This window comes from Salvelinus fontinalis, chromosome 3 (genome assembly GCF_029448725.1).
Source record: "Salvelinus fontinalis isolate EN_2023a chromosome 3, ASM2944872v1, whole genome shotgun sequence".
In the NCBI taxonomy this organism is placed as follows: Eukaryota; Metazoa; Chordata; class Actinopteri; order Salmoniformes; family Salmonidae; genus Salvelinus; species Salvelinus fontinalis.
The window spans coordinates 74641975-74661883 of NC_074667.1; the positions used below are offsets into that span (position 1 = coordinate 74641975).

General features: G+C 42.2%; 1 protein-coding gene across 4 annotated transcripts in view; it reads right to left on the minus strand.

The window, feature by feature from the left end:
- The window catches only part of LOC129851445 (metabotropic glutamate receptor 4-like), a 326145-nt gene that overhangs the window by 255011 nt on the left and 51225 nt on the right, over positions 1 to 19909 (minus strand). For all 4 annotated transcript variants that reach the window (XM_055917990.1, XM_055917991.1, XM_055917992.1 and 1 more), the window contains exon 2: positions 1185 to 2234. In XM_055917990.1, coding sequence (XP_055773965.1) covers positions 1185 to 1730 — 546 coding nt within the window. In that variant the 5' untranslated portion in view covers positions 1731 to 2234. The remainder of the gene's footprint in view (positions 1 to 1184; positions 2235 to 19909) is intronic.

The following is a 19909-nucleotide window of genomic DNA, read 5'->3' on the forward strand; positions in this document are numbered from 1 at the left end:
ATTTTTACCTGGATTTTTTTCCTTATTGTAGTCTACTACTTTTACCACTTTTAGTCTTGAAATCTTTGGTTGTTTACTACACTACTCACTATGTTTAGCACATGGCCTCACATGTGAATCCTTAAAGAGATGGATGGGGCTAAGGCTTAAGAAGGTGTGAACGATGCTGAATGGGGGTAAACAAAGAAGAGCTCTCCAGTAGGGCTACCAAAACATTCAATAGCCATTTTCTCAAAATTGGGGTTACATGTTTATCAACTTTCAAAGCAGAATTACTTTCCCATTGTTCCTCAACTGCAGTGTATGATATACCGTTTTCTACTTTTATCCCATCTTAAAAAAACACAATTTCAAATTTTGCTCTCTCTCTCTCTCTCTCTCTCTCTCTCTCTCTCTCTCTCTCTCTCTCTCTCTCTCTCTCTCTCTCTCTCTCTCTCTCTCTCTCTCTCTCTCTCTCTCTCTCTCTCTCTCTCTCTCTCTCTGTGGTGACTTTATGAAGAGTAAAGTTAAGGTCTCAACATCTTGCTGAATTCATCTTTACTAACATCTATCAGAATTTCTGTTGCTGTCCATTTCGAAAGTGCTGAAGGAATAGGCCTGCTTCGTCGCAGCTCATTTTCTTGCACTTGCTTATACTTAGAGCTCAGTGTTAAATACATGAAAACAAACATTATGAATTTACTGAACATCAATGTAATAATGTTTGTGTGTGGTTCAAAAGTCAAAACTCATGTCGGCATGTATTATTATTGAAGGAGAATGTGGTTGTTATCGAGTTACAACAATCCACAAGGAGCCAGTAGAAACAAATGTTATTTAAACGAGTCAGACATCAGCTATGGTTTTTAAAATGGCAGTAAATGAGAGTGAGTAAAATGTTTTGCTGCCAGACGTGGCTCAGCTGATAGCCAGGTGTAGCGGTGATAAGGATTCACTCCATGGTGCTGAAAGGAAAGCTCTGCGGTCGGGACAGCTGTATGTAGGCCCTAACAGTTTGTGGGCACCGTTTGTCACCGTTATAGTACATTTAATGCATTGTTTATTGTTGTGTTGTGTAGTGGCTTCGCTGGCCTGCATCTATAAAAATTGGTTGAGTTTGAGCCACCAAGAGACACTCACACTGTAAACACTCCACCACAAGCACACAACCATGTAGTGAAGAACCCCCATGGGGTGGTCCTTACCTTGAAGAGCCGCAGTATGTTGGCCACCATGATGGACACAGAGCTGGACGAGGCTCCAACGACTCCCACTACCCTCTCAGGCTTGGTGATGATGGGTGCTCCCCCGCCAAGACACTTGACGTCCGTCCCGTCCTTCTCGATGAGGGCCTGGACGAAGGTAAGCGACTGCTCCAGGGCGTGGGTGTCCCGGGAACACGTGTCTAGAATGCGTGCTCCCAGCGTGATGTTGGGCAGCAGAGAATGGTCGTTGTTGATACGGTCCAGGGCGAACAGCATGGCCTCCAGACGATGGATCCCCTTCTCCTTCTTCAGCTCCCCGCAGGCCTTGCCTTCGTTGCCCCTGGCGTGCACGGGGAACAGGCCTCCCAGGGAGATGTCTCCGTCGATGCGGATGGAGCTGAGGTGTGTGCCGCCCGGGCCTTTGGGTTTGGCAGCCTGGGCGGTCATGAGAGAGCAGTAGAGTAGAAGTAAGAGCCTGATCAGGCTGCCTCTGTGACATAGCCTGTCTGTCCGATGCAAAGCACACCCCTGGAGCTGAGACACCATGACCACAGCCCAGACACGAATACAGACACACTCTAGAACCCAGCGGAATCAGGAACACAGAGAACACTACTTTATGTCATGGGGGTTAATCTTAATAATACCTTTCGAAGCGGTGGGCACAGAATAGGTAACGTGTCTCGTTGCTTTGCTCTAAGTTTGGTTCTTCAAAGGATATATCCTCTTCTTTTCTTATCTTTTTCTTTCCTTCTATTCTCCTCACTCCATGGTCTGACTAGTGTGGTGGGCAGCTACTCCTCTGCCCGCTGTTACTCACCACCCTGCCTATGGCGATCCCTCACAGGGGGCATTAAGAAGAGCAAAGGTGAATGATAAGCTCTTTTTCCCCCTCTCTCTCTCTCTCCCTCCTTCTCTTACTCTCTCCCTCCACGTCGATCAGGAGTTTTTAATCTCTCCCCTTCCCTTTGGGGTGGAGGGGGGGTTGGTTGATTCGTGTCAGAGGCTTCAGGCCACTCGGCTCAATTCTCCGGGTTGCTGAGTGAATTCCTGCAAGATAAAGCAGAGGAGGAGTGATGAGAAACACCACACAGAATGAGAGGGGCTAGAGATGAGAGAAGGGATTTGTGTTGGTTTGAGCTTTTCACTGCTTTCTTTTTCTGTCAAAACTCCTTTTGCTGCAATCCTGTGTGGAATGATGAGACACATTTTTCTCCCACATGCCGTCTTTCACTCTCACATGCTCTCTCTCTCTCTCTCTCTCTCTCTCTCTCTCTCTCTCTCTCTCTCTCTCTCTCTCTCTCTCTCTCTCTCTCTCTCTCTCTCTCTCTCTCTCTCTCTCTCTCTCTCTCTCTCTCTCTCTCTCTCTCTCTCTCTCTCTCTCTCTCTCTCTCTCTCTCTCTCTCTCTCTCTCTCTCTCTCTCTCCTCCCTACCCACCCACCTCTCTATCTTGAATTTAAAAAGGGTTGCCATGGACTCCCAAGGTCAAAAGGCATGAAAGTTAGCTCCCACACGCCTCTTTTCAACATAGTCAATAGGAAAACTAGCCTACTGTACAAATGTGCCTACCATTGTTATGTTGCAAAAAAAGTTGTATGACGTGTATTCTCATGTCTTGATTACATGTACTATATCTCTTTCGGTTCTTACTGTAAGTACTTAAATCAGATATTTCCTCCATACAATTATGTTGCTTCTGTTGATTAGTTCTTAACCTTTTCTGATCGTTCCTGATCCAAAGATGACATTAAGGCAACATCAGACCAACATGTTAAGATGACGCTAAGGCAACGTCAGACCAACATGTTAAGATGACGCTAAGGCAACGTCAGACCAACATGTTAAGATGACGCTAAGGAAACATCAGACCAATATGTTAAGTGTCTTTTATAGAAATTCCACATTCCTATTGACACCTTTTATCCCTTCTGTTGAATGACAGATCAGAGAGGAGGAAGATATTGGATGAATCATCACACTTTCTCCTATTGGAGTCCTCTTTTCCTTTTCTTCCATCAGCACGTTTCTCACTCCTTTCTTTCCCACAAAGCTGGCATATCGGAGTCTGCACCTTGTACGGCATCAAACCATAGGGATGGTTTCTCTGAAGAGACTGTGAAATGGTAATTGGAATATTACTACAGGAGCAGAGCTGTTTGATACAGGAGTAGGTAAGAGGAGAAATGTCCCCAGAAGAACTAGCTCTTCAAAGTTTAAACCCATATAGCGTGACTTGCTTCTTTAACTGTACACGCCCACATTCACTTGTGGGAAGATATTCCAATATCTTGTCCCAAGATAGCCCAAATTGGATTAAATTCCATCTCTATGCCACTTATCATTTTCATATCATTTTAATGATTTGGTTTAACTTGACGTGAGTACGTTCACACAAATCCTAGTCAAGCACAATGTAGAAGCAGTGTGTCATTGGAAAATCTGCCACGCAAAATCAAAAATTGAGAGCTTTTTGATAGTCCAAGGCAATATCTATCTGTGATGGGCCCCCATTAAAAAAGTATAATACTGAGTGAATTGGACACAATATATTGTTGCATAAAGAAACTATATCACCAAAGGTGTAGCCCACCGATCTGCTGCACCATCCCCAAATCGAAGTCACTAATCCCATGCCTTATTCAGCGCAATGGCTAGTGGCCATTCCTGAAAAAGGGCTTTCGTTTTTGAGATCCCCCTACCCGAGGTAGAACAAAACACAACCATGTTTTTTCACATCTCTTATGTCTCCCATTTATGAAATGGATGGTTGTGAAAAAATATTCTACTGCAAAAGTGTGTCATGACTGTCCTGTGAGGATCAGAATGGGTCAGATCAGACTGGGGGGGATGGTAACCAGGCCTCTCTGTCTCCCACAGAGGGGGAGCTGCTGGATGATCGACCGTTTACACCCTGTCGTAAATTACAAGAGAGGGAGACTTTCTTTCTTTACCCGCCAGTATTGGCTAAAGGAACGTTCCTTTGTCTCCAGAGAATTTTGCCTGCCCTAAACTCTACCGTCCAAAAAGTGGATAATGGAACAGTAATTCTAACATAAGAATGTGGAAAACAATATAATATCTCTTTTCATTTTGTGATGTCATTAACAACTGTATGCATGAAATTTAAATACTGTAACTGGGAAAGTATATACACTTTAAGGAAACTGTCAAGTGTCCATCCAATATGTTATGTAGTATATAACATGAACATTTATGAAGGCATTTGTGTTAAGATAGGAATGTGATATTTTTATTTATTTTTATTTCTAATGAGATAATAGTTTTTGACATCCTTTGTACATTAAGTAGCCACGCCCCAAGTGAGGTCAGAGAGCTTGTCAGCTTGCTCTAGACTACATGACAAGTCATTGAAGCCATGGACAACTAAGAAGAAGAACATTGTGACCTCTTGTGCAAAATCAGAGCGCAACATTTCTATAGGCTATTAAATTGTATGAGAAAATAGAGCGATGGCCTCTATTAAAAAGAGGAGGATCCCATCAGCTTTCTATAACCTAGGCCTACAATATTTATTTAACAACTTTCCTTATATTAAGCACATTGCTTCTCTTTATAACAGGAGTTTAGCCTACCTGGCTGGCATGAAAATTAACCACGGGAAAAGTGTCCTCCATTCTCTATTTAAGTGAATACTTTACATGTATTTTTCCCCTGCCCCCGTTTCGAGACAAGTGCATGATAATCGTCCATGCTAAATCAAAACACATTTTGGACATATATTATTTAGCATATGTAAAGACAAGATTAAGTGAGGAATAGTCTGATGGGTGACAATATCAGCCCATCACTTTTGAATTATATATTAGCACTTGTGAATGATGTCCAGCCTGTGTACACACTTCATCAGTCTCTCATTCACAATTCGACAAGCACTTGATAATGCCTCGAATTTTCCGGCGACATCCCCTTTCTGTCGCGGTAATGCCCCATTAAAAAATCCATGCCTTTTGCGGCCAGTGACCATTGTGCCCTTGGACTGAATATCATAATTATAATTCCATTCTCCCAGCTGTATTTTCCGAAGCACCTCTCACTCAAGTTTAAAAAAGCAATGCATGCCTTTTTTAGCAACTTTTTCAAATTATAGTCTCACACCTCATGTAGCCTAGGCCCTGCTTAGCTTCAGAGGCAAGTCATCAGTGGGATGCAGGGTGGTATGCTGCTGTAGTCAGGGAATGCATTAATCATTATTGATGTTGTCTAAATGTTTGTCTATTTGCTTTTGTTATGCACATTCTTTGCATGAACCTGTTTCTTAGGCAGTGGTGTGTGTTCACGGATGCCAAGGGGAAGTCAGGCTTCCCCAAAAATGTGAATAAAAGAAAAACAATTATATAACAATTTACCTTTCGACTCTGTGTTTTAAAAATTTTCCTTCAATTCGCAAGTGGCTGAATTTATCTGATCTGATCTAACCATAAATTAATATATTGTGCCAACGGCCTTACACAATTGAAGTTCAATATGTTGCCTAAAAATGTTGTAGACTCATGTTAGCTAGATAGCTAATTTAGCTGGTTCATTGTTGCCTCTGCGAGGAAGTTAGGCTACGAAGGATTTTTGCCAGGTAGCCTAGTCTAGGACAACAAAAACTAAAAGTGTGTACTACTGTATGACAGAGGCATAGACCCTTTTGCCAACATGAAAGAGAGGGGAATGGCATCTAGTCTACAAGTAGGGTGAGTTAAGTTCTTTCTACTTGCGCGCACACACACACAGACACACAGATAAATCAGTGCCATGGACAGCCACATGATATTTAGCAATTTTGATTGGACTAAATCGTTTTTGGTAATTTAACGTTTTCACTGTATTAGACTAAGCATATAGCCTAGTTTATTTGATGATGTTTAAAAGTTTAAGTAGAAATAGTGCTGCAATAGTGGTGCTGTTGTCTTTGTGCTGACTTGGGGTAACTCTCTGGTTCTAAATCAGTCGTTGTTTCGTAAACTGTCGGAAACATTAACTTGCTTGATCATAGGTCATGTAACTTGTTTTAACTTCTCTAGGATAGGGGGCAGCATTCGGAATTTTGGATGAAAAGCATGCCCAAATTAAACTGCCTGCTATTCATGCCCAGAAACTAAGATATGCATAGTATTAGTCGATTTGGATAGAAAACACTGAAGTTTCTCAAACTGTTTGAATCATGTCTGTGACTATAACATAACTTATTTGGCAGGCGAAACCCCGAGGACAAACCATTCAGATTTTTTTTTTTTAGGTCCCTCTCTTTTTAATGGGTTTTCATTGGGAATCCAGATTTCTAAGAGACCTTCTTGCAGTTCCTATCGCTTCCACTGGATGTCAACAGTCTTTAGAAATTGGTTGAGGTTTTTCCTTTGAGAAATTAAGAAGTAACACTGTTCAGATTGAGGCTTGAGGGAAGTTTACTCTTTGTTAGAGACGCGTTACACAGAGGTTCGCTACACGTTGTTTTCCTCCGGTATTGAATGCAGATCATCCCGTCTTCAATATTATCGATTATTTACGTTAAAAAATACCTAAAGTTGTATTACAAAAATAGTTTGAAATGTTTGGACAAAGCATACAGGTAACCTTTTAGATATTTTGTAGTCACGTTGCGCAAATTGGAACCGGTGTTTTTCTGGATCAGACGCGCCTAATAAATTGACATTTTGGATATATATCAACGGAATTAATCAAACAAAAGGACAATTTGTGATGTTTATGGGACAAATTGGAGTGCCAACAAAATAAGCTCATCAAAGGTAAGGCATGAATTATATCTTTATTTCTGCGTTTTGTGTCGCACCGGGAGGGTTGAAATATGATGGTCTGTGTTTGTTTGCTTGGGTGCTATCCTCAGATAATAGCATCGTTTGCTTTCGCCGTAAAGCATTTTTGAAATCTGACACGTTGGCTGGATTCACAACAATTGTAGCTTTAATTTGCTATATTGAATGTGTGATTTCCTCAAAGTTTAATTTTTATAGTAATTTATTTGAATTTGGCGCTCTGCATTTTCACTGGATGTTGGCCAGTTGAGACGCTAGCGTCCCACATATCCCAGAGAGGTTTTAACTTGTTACATGCAATATTTGCTTTGGGGACCCTACTGGCCCGATGTGGCTCTCCGGTTTTGTGATGAAACAAACATGTGATAATGAATTTATTCCACCACTGTGTAACTGGTCTTTTTGTTCTCTCTGCCTTATTGTATATCACAATGGTGTATGAACTAATGGGTTATGGAGCAAACAATGCAATTATCACAACATAGGTTGTAATATGGCTTTTTTCCCAGCTTGGCATGCTTAGTGATTTTACCCACGCACCACTACTGTTCTTAGTTGTTAGTGGTTTAGCCTGCTTTGGGAGTTTAAAGCAAATATGGTGCATAAATGAAGATACTGTAGTTCACTCCATTGAAAGAATTTGTCAGTTCTAGTCTACTAAACGGGGTGGGTCTCCCATAGACACCAATACAAAAGCAGCGGGGTCTGGTCTACTAAGAAATTCAATGAAATTCAATTAATTTTCTCTGTTTAAAGTTCAGGTGTATAGGCTAACCTCTATTCATCGTTATTGTCACGCCCTGATCTGTTTCACCTAACCCTGAGCCTGCCTGCCATCCTGTAACTTTGCTCCACCCCTGGATCACTGAACCCCCGCCTGTCCCTGACCCTGAGCCTGCCTGCCATCCTGTACCTTCGCTCCCACTCTAGATTATCAACCCCTGCCTGCCTTGACCTGTCGTTTGCCTGCCCCTGTTGTAACAATAAACATTGTTATTTCACACAGTCTGCACTTGGGTCTTACCTTGATTCCTGATAGTACGAACTGGCCATGACTGACCCGGCAGACTTGGACCAGCTCCGCAACGCCATCTTCTCCCAAGGATCCACCATTAGTAGACACGAGGAGTTACTTTGCGGTCTGATGGAAGGGTTCCAGGCCGTGGCCGAACGTCACAACCTAACCTTAGACGCATTGCGGGAGCAAATCCGTTGGTTGCCTACTAGGCGGCCTACCACGACGGTAAACTCCCAACACTTCTGTAACCCGGCTGGTAGCAGCGCCATCACCCCGGTTTCCGGGGAACCCCGCTTACCTCCTCCTTGAGCGCTACGATGAAGATTCCAGAACCTGCCGTGCCTTTCTCTCCCAGTGCTCCCTCGTTTTCGAGCTACAGCCTTCTTCGTTCTCCTCGGACCACTCAAAGATAGCATACATTATTACGCTTATGGGCCACGTCGGTGTGGGAGCAACAGTCCACCGTCTGCCTCAGACTGGAGGTATACGTGGCGGAGGCGAGAAACCTTTGGGTGAGAGGCTGCCCGGAAGTTACTCCAGCTTCGCCAGGACACCCTCAGTGTGGCAGATGATGTGGTGGAGTTCCACATGCTAGCAGCGGAGGGTACCTGGAACCCGGAAGCGCTGTTCGACACGTTCCTGTACGGATTATCGAGGAGTTAAAGGATGAGCTGGCAGCCCGAGAACTACTGACGGATCTCGACTCACTCATCACTTTAACCATCCGGCTCGATGGTCGGCTACGGGAACTTAGGAGGGAGAAGAGGTCCGATTGCAGTTCCAATAGCTCACTCAGGGATCCCACCTTGCAGCTGATGAACTCCGGAAGTCCCCGATGTCTACGTCCCGAGTGGATCCGAACTTACCCGAGTCCCTCCAAGAGCCTCCGGAGACTGTCGATTCACCTCTTCATGAGCTGATGCAGCTCGGCAAGGCTAGGCTGTCTCCGACAGAACACATATGCAGACTTGAGATGCAGAGTTGTCTGTATTGCGGTACTGCCGGTCATTTTGTGTCTATGTGTCCCTTCAACAGACCTAGCTCATTCGTTGGAGTGAGTACACTGGTGGGTCTTAAAGATAATTGTTCTTCTCCCATTACTCGCCCCCCCTCTCCATGCCACCCTGTTGTGCGGTGAGATGGTGAGATGGGTGAGATGCCTCCTGAGGGTTCGACCACAGAGCAAAAGTTTTGAGTACCTTGATGACTGGGAGGGTTACGGCCCGGAGGAGAGGTGCTTGGTTTCCGCAAAAGACATCTTGGACCCGGGTCCTCATCGTCAACTTTCACCACCAGCACCCCAGTCAACCAGGTATCCGCCCAGGTGGAACGCCAGGTGGTGTCCCTAGAGGGGAGGTACTGCCATGCCCTGATCTGTTTCACCTGCTCTTGTGCTTGTCTCCAGCCCCCTCCAGGTATTGCCCATCTTCCCCATTATCCCATGTGTACTTATACCTGTGTTTTCTGTTTGTCTGTTGCCAGTTCATCTTGTTTGTCAAGCTTACCAGCGTTTGTTCCTGTCAGCTCCTGTCTTTTCCCAGCCTCTCTTTTTCTCATCCTCCTGGTTTTTGACCCTTGCTTGTCCTGACCCTGTACCCGCCCGCCTGACCACTCTGTCTGTCCCTGACCCTGAGCCTGCCTGCCGTCCTGAACCTTTGCTCCCACTCTGGATTATCGACCCCTGCCTGCCTTGACCTGCCGTTTGCCTGCCGCTGTTGTTACAATAAACATTGTTACTTCACACCGTCTGCACTTGGGTCTTACCTGGATTCCTGATAGTTATGGAGAACTGCTTGTGAAACAATGTGGACACTGGGCACACACTGGTGGAATCAATGTTGGTTCAACATAATTTGTCTATGTATTGTGACTTGGAATCAATGTGGAAAATACATTGGATTTGAAAAAAATCATTGTCCAGTACGGTACTATTTTCATCTCATTTCAACTAGCATTGTAAACATTGAAATTAGGGTAAAACTTAAACTTATATACATTGACTTAACCTGACTAACAGTTTATACATCAATCTAATTTCAACATAATCACTATGCATAGATTGAAATTGCATTGAAAATTGCACATAGAAATGGAAAAATATTTTTCACTTTCCTAATATTGAGTTGCACCCCCTTTTGCCCTCAGAGCAACCTCAATTTGTTGGGGCAAGGACTCTACAAGGTGTCGAAACCGTTCCACAGGGATGCTGGACAATGTTGACTTCAATGCTTTTCACAGTTGTGTGAAGTTGGCTGGTAGTGGATCTCTACTCCAAATAGCTTGTTCCATCTCGTCCCACAGATGCTCAATTGGACTGAGATCTGGTGACTGGGCAGGCCACTGCAGTAAGCTGAATTCACTGTCATGTTCATGGAATATTTCCTGGACAATCCTAGCCTTGTGGCATGGGGCATTATCCTGTGAATTTGTTTGTGTGGCACCTGACCACACAACTAGACAGTAGTCCAGGTACGACAAAACTAGGTCCTATAGGACCTGCCTTGTTGATAGCATTGTGTGTAGGCCAGTGACACAACATCTCAATTGAATCCATTTTAATTTCAGGCTGTAACACAACAAAATGTGGAAAAAGTCAAGGGGTGTGAGTACTTTCTGAAGACACTATATATACACACCACATGACGGCATACCTGCTCGTCGAACATTTCATTCCAAAATCATGGGCATTAATATGGAGTTGGTCCCCCCTTTGCTGCTATAACAGCCTCCACTATTCTGGGAAGGCTTTCCACTAGATGTTGGAACATTGCTGCGGAGACTCGCTTCCATTCAGCCACAAGCGCATTAGTGAGGTCAGGCACTGATGTTGGGCGATTAGGCCTGGCTCGCATGTCGGCGTTCCAATTTATTCCAAAGGTGTTCGATGGGATTGAGATCAGGGCTCTTTGCAGGCCAGTCAAGTTCTTCCACAGCGATCTCGTCAAACCATTTCTGTACGGACCTCACTTTGTACACAGGGGCATTGTCATGCTGAAGCTGGAAAGTGCCTTCCCCAAAATGTTGCCACATAATCATTTTGAATGTCATTGTATGCTGTAGTGTTAAGATCTCCCTGGAACTAAGGGGCCTAGCCTGAACCATAAATAACAGCCCAAGACCATTATTCTTCATCCACCAAACTTTACAGTTGGCACTATGTATTGGGGCAGGTATTTCCTGGTATCCGCCAAACCCAGATTCGTCCATCAGACTGCCAGATGGTGAAACGTGATTCATCACTCCAGAGAATGCATTTTAACTGCTCCAGAGTCCAATGGCAACGAGCTTTACGTCACTCCAACCGACGCTTGGCATTGCGCATGGTGATCTTAGGCTTTTGTGCGGCTGCAGGGCCATGGAAACCCAAACCCGATGAACAGTTATTGTGCTGACATTGCTTCCAGAGGCAGTTTGGAACTCGGTAGTGAGTGTTGCAACGAAGACAGGCGGTTTCTAAGCAGTACGCGCTTCCGCACTCGGCAGTCCCATTCTGTGAGTTTGTGTGGGCTACCACTTCGCTGCTGAGTCGTTGTTGCTTCTAGATGTTTCCAAATGACAATAACAGCACTTATAGTGGACCGGGGCAGCTCTAGCACTGAGAGTCACTGAGTTCTTCAGAGTCACTGAGCTCTTCAAGTAAGGCCATTCTCCTGCCAATGTTTTTCAATGGCGATTGCAGGGCTGTGTGCTCGATTTTTATACACCGGTCAGCAATGGGTGTGGCTGAAAAAGCCGAATATACCAATTTTAAGGGGTGTCCACATACATTTGTATTTATAGTGTATGTTGGATTCACGTCTCCATCAACAAAAATCACATTTAAAGAATATCACTAAATCAAATCCAACGTTAAATGCACTTCAAATAAAGTTTGATTTAGTCCTACTTTTCAACAAATATTTCTGGTTGAGATGGAAAACGTGAATCCAACATATTAATAACGTGTAGATTAAATTTGAAATCAACCAACCATGTACAAGAAAACATCCAAAGGTAAAATTGTGTGATGATGTGGATTTATGCCCACTCGTCACAAACGGTGCACACTGTCTAATCTGCCATTAGGCCCTACATTCAAATATTCTGTCTCTTCTGCATTTTGCCATTTCTTTCTAGGAGCGTTATACTGGACATACAGTACCTGTATCATTCTTTAGCTCCTTTGTTAGCAGTAAGCTGCTGTTTATAGTTCAAGCCCAGTTTGGTAGGAAAATGTTTGTATGGAAAGGTATTTTCGTATAATCGGTTCCACACATAAATGCGGTTACAGAATCATTGTAACACACGTTAGTGACTCTGTGTGTTTCATTCTGTTAATGCTTTCCTCTGTTCATACTTCCCGCGTTGTGTCAAAGCTCCGGGTGTCCTGTCTTGTCCGTGTCATTTGGGTTGTGTACCGATATATGTTACTGCACTCTAAGAATGAAGCTTTCAACAAGGGTTCTTCTAACATCCTCAAAGTCCTTTGAATAACCTAGCATTCTTGGCACTGAAAATTGCCACAAAAAGGTTCTTCCAAGAAATTCAAATTCAAATGTTTCATTTGGGCAGTTAGGTTCCTGCAGGAACCCGCACCAACTAAGGAGGTTCCTCGATCACTTCACTGAACATGTTAAAGATCTCCTCAATTTAAGGTAAGGTTAGTCCCTTGTATGATCTAAATTGAAATTGTTTTGTGATGACACCGCCTATCTTTTCATATTTGTGCAAATCTTTCTAAAACAGAAAATGGACACAATTCAGTAGATATCAATAAACAAAGAGGTAAGAATATGTACTGTAATCTATAAGAATATGTTAAAGGAAAGCTGTAATGGGTGCAGATGACTGAACTGCTCACTTTTGTGTCTGTGTCTACAGGTATACAGACGAGGAGGCATACAAAGGTATGTCAGTTGGTATTGGTACAGTATGTAATACAGATCAGATTCACCATCCTCCTCCCTTACCTCTTCAATGAATATCCCATAGGCCTCTACATTATGGACAAGGTATGTCCAAAATACAGTTTTTTTCATTCACATTTACCACGTAAACCAAGATATGAATACTGTTGTGTGCATGTTTTGTTAATCATCTGTATAACTACTCTTTTTTTGGATTCACAGACTTCACCCTCCCTACACCTCTGATGAATATAACAGGAAACCTGTTCGATAACCATGCACTGCAAAATCATTCTGGCTATGGATACGGAGAACATCAACACATCAACACAACATCAACACACGCCAGAGGATATACTCATTGGACTTGGAACTCTGCTGGGAGTTTACCTCATATATGTTTTTTTTATTCTGCTTTGCCACTAAAATCATAATAAACACTGACAACTAAAATATGGTGTTATTGTTGTTATTGTTATGCATATTTTATTAATAATAATTAACCCAAAAGGTTTTTCAAAAGGTTCTTCAAGGATCCATTCATAGGGGTTCTTCGAAGAAATAACTTATAAGGGTTCCCCCACAGTTTCAATTTGAAGAACCCCTAAAGGATACTCCAGGAACCTTTTCTTTTTAGAGTGTAGGTTGCTGCCATTTGCCGGTTCTATTCAGGTAACAATTCATGATTGTTGCTTAACGTGTGCCTAAATTAAAGTGCACATGGAAGTGGTCACGTCTGTTTATGAGGAAGCCAGTTACATTTGTGTTAGCCACATTTTGGTGTTATGTTGCCAAAGATATTGGTATGTTCCAGGAAGTGTACCTCGGGTATGTTCGGCTCCTTTTGGAGCGCAATGCAGTTCTGTTTTAGAATTCAAGTGGGGAGGCTGCTTGAGCCAACCTATAAGAGCTTTGGAAGCTACATGGTAAACCTGTTTTAGGCTTAGTGCGGTTCGTTATTTTGTATGAGAAGTAAGTCTATTGTCTACCCGTCATCGCCGGTTATCACGCTGTGAATAAATATGGACACCTTTCCAACATAACCTTCTGCATCCTTCTGAATATCTGCCCTTAAGACCTCATCTCTACGTTACCTATTTCACAAAGTGTATTATTAATATCATGAATTTGGCATCATATTTAAAGGGAAAATGGTAACTACTTCTTAACTTCCAAAGATCCAATCAACCGTGGATGAATGATAGTATACCTAGCTTCACGTTGAAATGATGTCCTTTGGGCAAATCAGATGTCAATGTAGCCTACATAATCCCAACCTCACTCCAAATGTACTTTCACATACAGCTTGTGTAAAAAAAAGTTAGAGGAGTTACTTTCAACTATTCAAGTTATTTAGGTAGTCTATGCAAATGAGCATGGAAGCTGATCAGTGTCTAAATGTGTTGACATGATAGCTCAGCTGAATCGCACACAGCTGATTTTCCAAAGCTTAGCATCGTACATAGAGGCAGTCATCTTTGGACTGTGGCTTGCAATTTTATTTCAGTATACGTCTTTATTTAGGTTGATGAAGTTGAAACAATGATGCTGATTCAAACATAATTTTACTATCAACATCAAAACAACGTCAAATAACATACACCACCGATCAAAAGTTTGGGGTCACTTAAAAATGTCCTTGTTTTGAAAGAAAAGCACATTTTTTGTCCATTAAATAACACCAAATTGACCATAAATACAGTGTAGACATTGTTAATGTTGTAAATGACTAATGTAGCTGGAAATGGCAGATTTTTTTTAATGGAATATCTACATAGGCGTAAAGAGGCCCATTATCAGCAACCATCACTCCTGTGTTTCAATGGCACATTGTGTTAGCTAATCTTTGTTAATCATTTAAAAAGGCTAATTGATCATTAGAAAACCCTTTTGCAATTATGTTAGCACAGCTGAAAACTGTTGTTCTGGTTAAAAAAGCAATAAAACTGTCCTTTAGACTATTTGAGTATCTGGAGCATCAGCATTTGTGGGTTCAATTACAGGCTCGAAATGGCTAGAAACAAATAATGTTCCTCTGAAACTTGTCAGTCTATTCTTGCTCTGAGAAATGAAGGATATTCCATGCGAGAAATTGCCAAGAAACTGAAGATCTCGTACAACGCTGTGTACTACTCCCTTCACAGAACAGCGCAAACTGGCTCTAACCAGAATAGAAAGAGGAGTGGGAGGCCCTGGTGCACAACTGAGCAAGAGGACAAGTACATTAGAGTGTCTAGTTTGAGAAACAGATGCCTCAACTGGCAGCTTAATTAAATTGTACCCGCAAAGCACCAGTCTCAACGTCAAAAGTGAAGAGGCGACTCCGGGATGCTGGCCTTCTAGGCAGAGTTGCAAAGAAAAATACATATCTCAGACTGGCCAATAAAAAGAAAAGATTAAAATGTGCAAAAGAACACTGAACAGAGGAACTCTGCTTAGAAGGCCAACATCCCGGAGTCGCCTCTTCACTGTTGACGTTGAGACTGGTGTTTTGTGGGTACTGTTTAATTAACCTGCCAGTTGAGGACTTGTAAGGCGTCTGTTTCTCAAACTAGGCACTCTAATGTACTTGTCCTCTTGCTCAGTTGTGCACCAGAGCCTCTCACTCCTCTTTCTATTCTGGTTAGAGACAGTTTGAGCTGTTCTGTGACGGGAGTAGTACACAGCGTTGTACGAGATCTTCAATTTTTGGGTAATTTCTCGCATGGAATAGCCTTCATTTCTCAGAACAAGAATAGACTGACAAGTTTCAGAAGAAAGTCATTTGTTTCTAGCCATTTTGAGCCTGTAATCGAAGCCACAAATGCTGATGCTCCAGATACTCAAATAGTCTAAAGGACAGTTTTATTGCTTCTTTAACCAGAACAACAGTTTTCAGCTGTGCTAACATAATTGCAAAAGGGTTTTCTACTGATCAATTGGCCTTTTTAAAATGATAAACTTGGATTAGCTAACACAACATGCCATTGGAACACAGGAGTGATATTTGCTGATAATGGGCCTCTGTACGTCTACGTAGAAATTCCATGAAAAAATCTGCCGTTTCCAGCTACAATAGTCATTTACAACACTAACAACGTCTCCACTGTATTTCTGATCAATTTGATGTTATTTTAATGGACAAAAAAAATAGCTTTTCTTTCAAAAACAAGGACATTTTTAAGTGACCCCAGACTTTTGAACGGTGGTGTATGTCTAATCAAATGTAAAATTAAACACAATTGAATATAGAATTTAAAAAATAATTTCCACGTAAACATAGTTCTGATTGATGTAATTAGATTGATGTAACAACCTGTTAGTCAGGTTGAGTAATTGTATTTAAGTTGAAGTTTTACCCTAATTTCAATATTGAACATCGTTGATTCAACAAGTGTGTGCCCAATGAGTGTGTTGTGTAGCTTTCAAATGTGTTATGCCCAACTGAGTATTAGACTTTCAAAGGCCTCGCCAGTCTCGCTGAAATCCTTCCATTGTTGCAATACACTGTATGGTGGATATTTAGCAGTTCGTCTGTTTCCCTGCCTAGTGGGTGTATTAGACATTTGATTATATATATTGTTATTATGGAGTTTATTATCTATTCAGTAAAACTGAGTGTTAAATGTTAATGCCATATCTGAGATCTACCGTGTCCCGGTCCCTTTCCAATCCTGGTTTATGATTACAATGGTATAGTATAATTACTGTATAGATAATTAACATATATGGTACGCTCTGCTGAACAATGCAACACTGTGCTGTTTCAGATGGATAGTTCCTGTATCGAGAGAGACGTGAACTAAATGATGCAACATACCTGCATATTGACATCAGGTTTGACAGGATTGTGGTTTTTTATATTTCACCGCCTTTTGACCAATCTCTCTCTCTCTCTCTCTCTCTCTCTCTCTCTCTCTCTCTCTCTCTCTCTCTCTCTCTCTCTCTCTCTCTCTCACGCTCTCTCTCTCTCTCTCTTTCCCTCTCTCTCTCTCTCTTTCCCTCTCTCTCTCTCTCTTTCCCTCTCTCTCTCTCTCTCTCTTTCCCTCTCTCTCTCTCTCTCTTTCCCTCTCTCTCTCTCTCACGCTCTCTCGTTCCCTCTCTCTCTCTCTCTTTCCCTCTCTCTCTCTCTCTTTCCCTCTCTCTCTCTCTCTCTCTTTCCCTCTCTCTCTCTCTCAATTCAATTCAATTCAATTCAATTTGCTTTATTGGCATGACGTAACAATGTACATATTGCCAAAGCTTATTTACAATATAAAAATGAGAATCAAAATGGTCAACGGGACAACAGTAACAACAATAACTAAGTGTCAAAATAACCATATATTCAACAATAACAATAAACATACAGTAGAGTACATGTGCAGGTTGATTGGTCTGTCAGACACTGTCCCTCAACTTATGGCAGGCAGCAATGTAGTGCGCTGCCAACCCACAGCTCTCTGCGTCCTCCCCCAACAGGACGGGTAGCCTATCCTCATCAGAGAGGTCTTTGAAACCTTGAATAAGAGTTTCAAATTTGGGGAAATGACACTCTCTAATTGTTTTATATTTTTGACATTTTGTCAGGAAATGCAGCTCCGTCTCAAGTTCTGCTGTTGTGCAGTGGTTGCACAGCCTTTCCTCTACAGGGAGCCAGGTTTTCCTGTGTCTACCCTTCTGAATCTCTCTCTCTCTCTCTCTCTCTCTCTCTCTCTCTCTCTCTCTCACGCTCTCTCACGCTCTCTCTCTCTCTTTCCCTCTCTCTCTCTCTCTCTCTCTCTCTCTCTCTCTCTCTCTCTCACGCTCTCTCACTCTCTCTCTCTCTCTCTCTATCCCTCTCTCTCTCTCTTTCCCTCTCTCTCTCTCTCTCTCTCTCTCTCCCACCTAATTGCTGATGTCCTGAATGTTCCTGACACTGTTCAGTCTCATCAGTAGGATCAGTAATGGAGTCTGAAGGAACAATCTCCCAGCACACATCCACACAATAGAGGTGAAGGCGTTAGTTGGCCCAGAGGAGTGGGTTAGTCAGACGATGGAAAGCTGCACAAAATTCCGAGATTCATTGTGAGCATATTGAAAGAGACAAGGTCCTTTGAATACACCCAACTATCTCCTAGTAAGTGAGAAGTCATTTATCAGAGTTCATTCACTGCAGAGTCACTTTAAATGCAGCAGAAAGGGCAATGACAGACAGAGAGGGGAGGGGAGGGAGGGAGAGCCCAGGAAGCACTACCCCCAACACCCTCCACACATCCCCAGCACAGCATACCTAACTGAAACTAAATAAGGATTCTATAAGGAATCTAATTCTCAAAATTCAAACCGTTTTCACTATAGACAGATTCTATAGTATTTGGAAAACAATTAGAGAAAAAAGGTTCTGAGGAAAATGAATGTTATTGTAGTACATACTCTGCTGTTCTACTGTCGCGCATTAAATTATGTCAGAGGGAATAAAACAGTGATGTCAGAGGGAATAAAACAGTGGTCATTGTTTGAAGTAGAATCTTTGTTGTTGTAATACCCCAAAACAGATGTTGCATTTTCACTGCAACAGATTCTAACTTTAAAGGGCAGGTCTCTTAAGGCTTACAAATTAAAGGGCAGGTCTCTAAAGGGGTACAAATATTATTTCCAGATATATAATTGAGTTGAGTCAGTAAAGAAGCGTGTCTCCCAATAATAGAGTAAATATGTTTGTGTTCCTGGAACCTGACCAGTTTGTTCATCATTAGATGCTTGGCATTCTTCTTTTATAAGTTCTTGAATGAAGATGTGAGAGAAGTATTATTATGTTTATATGTTTACTCAATTAACAAGATCACAACATGAGAGTGCATCAAACAATATGGTCGACATCACAATGCCCCTTTGTTGTCTCCCAGTTTAAGATGGATATTGAGTAATAATCCCACTTTGATTGTGATGAGAGTGTTTTTATGCTCACAGTCTTGTTTTTTTGACTGTCATGTCTATTTATTTGGCCTGGCCTTGAATCTCTATCTCTGAATCCTATGAATATCTTTACAACCCACCGTCACACGGTCTCCAGAGACCAGGAAAAGTCTGATTTATCCACAGGACAATGGGATTATACTTAAATTAGAATATTAGAAATTGGCATATAGTTTCTTGCAAAAGTATTCATCCCCCTTTGCGTTTTTACTATTTTGTTGCATTACAACCTGTAATTTAAATGGATTTTTATTTTGATTTCATGTAATGAAAATATACAAAATAGTCTCAATTTGTGAAGTGAAATGAAAAAAATTACTTGTTTGAAAAAATTCTAAAAAATGAAAACCGGAAAAGTGGTGCGTGCATATGTATTCAACCCTTTTGCTATGAAGCCCCTAAATAAGATCTGGTGCAACCAATTACCTTCAGAAGTCACATAATTAGTTAAATAAAGTCCACTTGTGTGCAATATAAGTGTCACATGATCTCAGTATATATGCACCTGTTCTGAAAGGCCCCAGAGTCTGCAACACCACTAAGCAAGGACCACCACCAAGCAAGAGGCACCATGAAGACCAAGGAGCTCTCCAAACAGGTCAGGGACTAAGTTGTGGAGAAGTACAGATCAGGGTTGGGTTATAAAAAAATATCAGAAACTTTGAACATCCCACAACGCACCATTTAAATCCATTGTTAAAACATGGAAAGAATATGGCACCACAACAAACCTGCCAAGAGGGGCCACCCACAAAAACTCATGGACCAGGCAAGGAGAGCATAAATCAGAGAGGCAAGAGACCAAAGATAACCCTGAAGGAGCTGCAAAGCTCCACAGCGGAGATTGGAGTATCTGTCCATAGGACCACTTTAAGCCGCACACTCCACAGAGCTGGGCTTTACGGAAAAGTGTCCAGAAAAAAGGCATTGCTTAAAGAAAAAGCACACACGTTTGGTGTTCACCAAAAGGCATATGGGAGAGTATTATGTATCCCCAAACATATGGAAGATGGTACTCTGGTCAGATTAAACTAAAATGTAGCTTTTTGTCCAAGGAAAACGCTGTGTCTGGCGCAAATCCAACACCTCTCATCACCCAAAGAACACCATCCCCTGCTGTGGGG